Consider the following 2,500-nt stretch of genomic DNA (forward strand, 5'->3'; position numbering starts at 1 on the left):
ACCGTGTGTGTGTGTGTGTGTGTGTGTGTGTGTGTATGAGTGTGCATGTGCGCGCGTGTGTGAGTGTGAGTGTGTGTTACCTGTTTCTGCATCTCTATGTTGAGTCCGTATGACATCTCGTAATACTGAAAGAAGAACAGAAACACTTCAGTCACATACAGGACTCACATACTCATGTTCCCCTGATGACACACACACACACACACACAGGACTTAGAGGCTCCCCCGACACACACACACACACACACACACACACACACACACACACACACACACACACACACACACACACACACACACACACACACACACACACACACACACACACACACACACACACACACACATTGTATATACAAGTAGAACATCATAAACAAATGGGCAAATCCACACACCAACATATTCATTTAAAATTACACATAATACAGATTACATCAAGCCATTAACAGCTGTGGTTCATCAGAGGTCAGGGGACTATGGTACACACTGGCTATACACAGTGGGCTATGCCACAAGCTGGCTATACACAGTGGGCTATGGCACAGGCTGCCTATACACAGTGGGCTATGGCACAGGATGGCTATACACAGTGGGCTATGGTACAGACTGGCTATACACAGTGGGCTATGGCACAGGATAGCTATACGCAGTGGGCTATGCCACAGGATAGCTATACGCAGGGGGCTATGCCACAAGCTGGCTATACGCAGTGGGCTATGGTATAGGATAGCTATACGCAGTGGGCTATGCCACAGGATAGCTATACGCAGTGGGCTATGGTACAGGATAGCTATACGCAGTGGGCTATGGTACAGGATAGCTATACGCAGTGGGCTATGCCACAGCTATACACAGTGGGCTATGGCACAGCTATACACAGTGGGCTATGGCACAGCTATACATGGGTTTCCTGTTTGTGGCTGCACAATCTTCAAACTCTGATTGTTGGAAACTGCTGTCACTCAAAAAATGCACTCACATGGTTGGCTGCTTAGCAACTTGCACGATCTAGCACAAAACTAATGTTTGTAAACAGGAAACCAGTGTATTCCAGCCAGTGGACTGTGGCACAGGTGGTTATACAAGACCAGTGGTCTATGCCACAGGATGGCTATACGCAGTAGGCTATGGCACAAGATGGCTATACACAGTAGGCTATGCCACAGGATGGCTATACACAGTGGGCTATGGCACAGCTATACACAGTGGGCTATGCCACAGGATGGCTATACGCAGTGGGCTATGCCACAGGATGGCTATACACAGTGGGCTATGCCACAAGATGGCTATACACAGTAGGCTATGCCACAGGATGGCTATACACAGTGGGCTATGGCACAGCTATACACAGTGGGCTATGCCACAGGATGGCTATACGCAGTGGGCTATGCCACAGGATGGCTATACACAGTGGGCTATGGCACAAGATGGCTATACACAGTAGGCTATGCCACAGGATGGCTATACACAGTGGGCTATGGCACAGCTATACACAGTGGGCTATGCCACAGGATGGCTATACGCAGTGGGCTATGCCACAGGATGGCTATACACAGTGGGCTATGCCACAGGATGCTTTACGAGGCCAGAGGGCTACATGCTGGCACAGTCTGGATATATGATGCCAGAAGGCCATGCCACAGGCTGTTTATACGATGTTATGCCAGGGGGCTATGGCACAGCTACACCGCATTTCACATTATTACGCAAATGACATTTTTTGCCGTTTTCCTAAATAATCAATAGAAATGACAGTCGTCATAATTTTCAAGTAATCTGCCATTAGAGTACAATTCAAAAGTTTTTGAATGAACTTTCCAATGATAACGGTATTTTTTTAAATAACAAAAAACTTAAAATGCCCAAAATGCTCTGTTCCAAATTATTACGCAAAACGCATACGCATAGTGGCATCATATAGCTGTGCCATAGCCCCCTGGCATCTTATAGCTGTGCCATAGTGGCATCATATAGCTGTGCCATAGCCCCCTGGCATCTTATACACCGCATTCCACATTATTATGCAAATGACATTTTTCGCTGTTTCCCCAAATAATCAATACAAATGACAGTCGTCATAATTTTCAAGTCATCAGCCATTAGAGTACAATTTAAAAGTTTTTGAATGAACCTTCCAATGATAACGGTATTTTTATATGATGCCACTATGGCACAGTTATACCAGGGGGCTATGGCACAGCTATACGATGCCACTATGGCACAGTTATACCAGGGGGCTATGGCACAGCTATACGCTTAAACCATGTCACTGCCTTGAACACGCCTCTACCCAGGGACGTTGGAACTGCTCAAAGTTGATTGGTTCCCAACAAAGTGGGTGGAGTTCCCCAGCCCAGCGGAGCTCAGACAGTACTTGAACGAGCTCTTTGCCTAAAGGAGTCAATTTTGCAGCGCCGCAGGTGTTACATCATTAGGAGGGCGTAGCCTGGCTAAGTGGACTATGGCACAGGATGTAATAAGAGACGACTGGGCTAAGGCA

At 47.0% G+C, this 2,500-nt stretch overlaps 1 protein-coding gene across 2 annotated transcripts in view; it reads right to left on the bottom strand.

The window, feature by feature from the left end:
• tle2c (TLE family member 2, transcriptional corepressor c) overlaps positions 1–2,500 on the bottom strand; it is a 51,454-nt gene that overhangs the window by 21,086 nt on the left and 27,868 nt on the right. For both annotated transcript variants that reach the window (XM_063219752.1, XM_063219751.1), the window contains exon 4: positions 81–125. In XM_063219752.1, coding sequence (XP_063075822.1) covers positions 81–125 — 45 coding nt within the window. The remainder of the gene's footprint in view (positions 1–80; positions 126–2,500) is intronic.

Source organism: Engraulis encrasicolus, chromosome 16 (genome assembly GCF_034702125.1).
Source record: "Engraulis encrasicolus isolate BLACKSEA-1 chromosome 16, IST_EnEncr_1.0, whole genome shotgun sequence".
Lineage (NCBI taxonomy): Eukaryota > Metazoa > Chordata > Actinopteri > Clupeiformes > Engraulidae > Engraulis > Engraulis encrasicolus.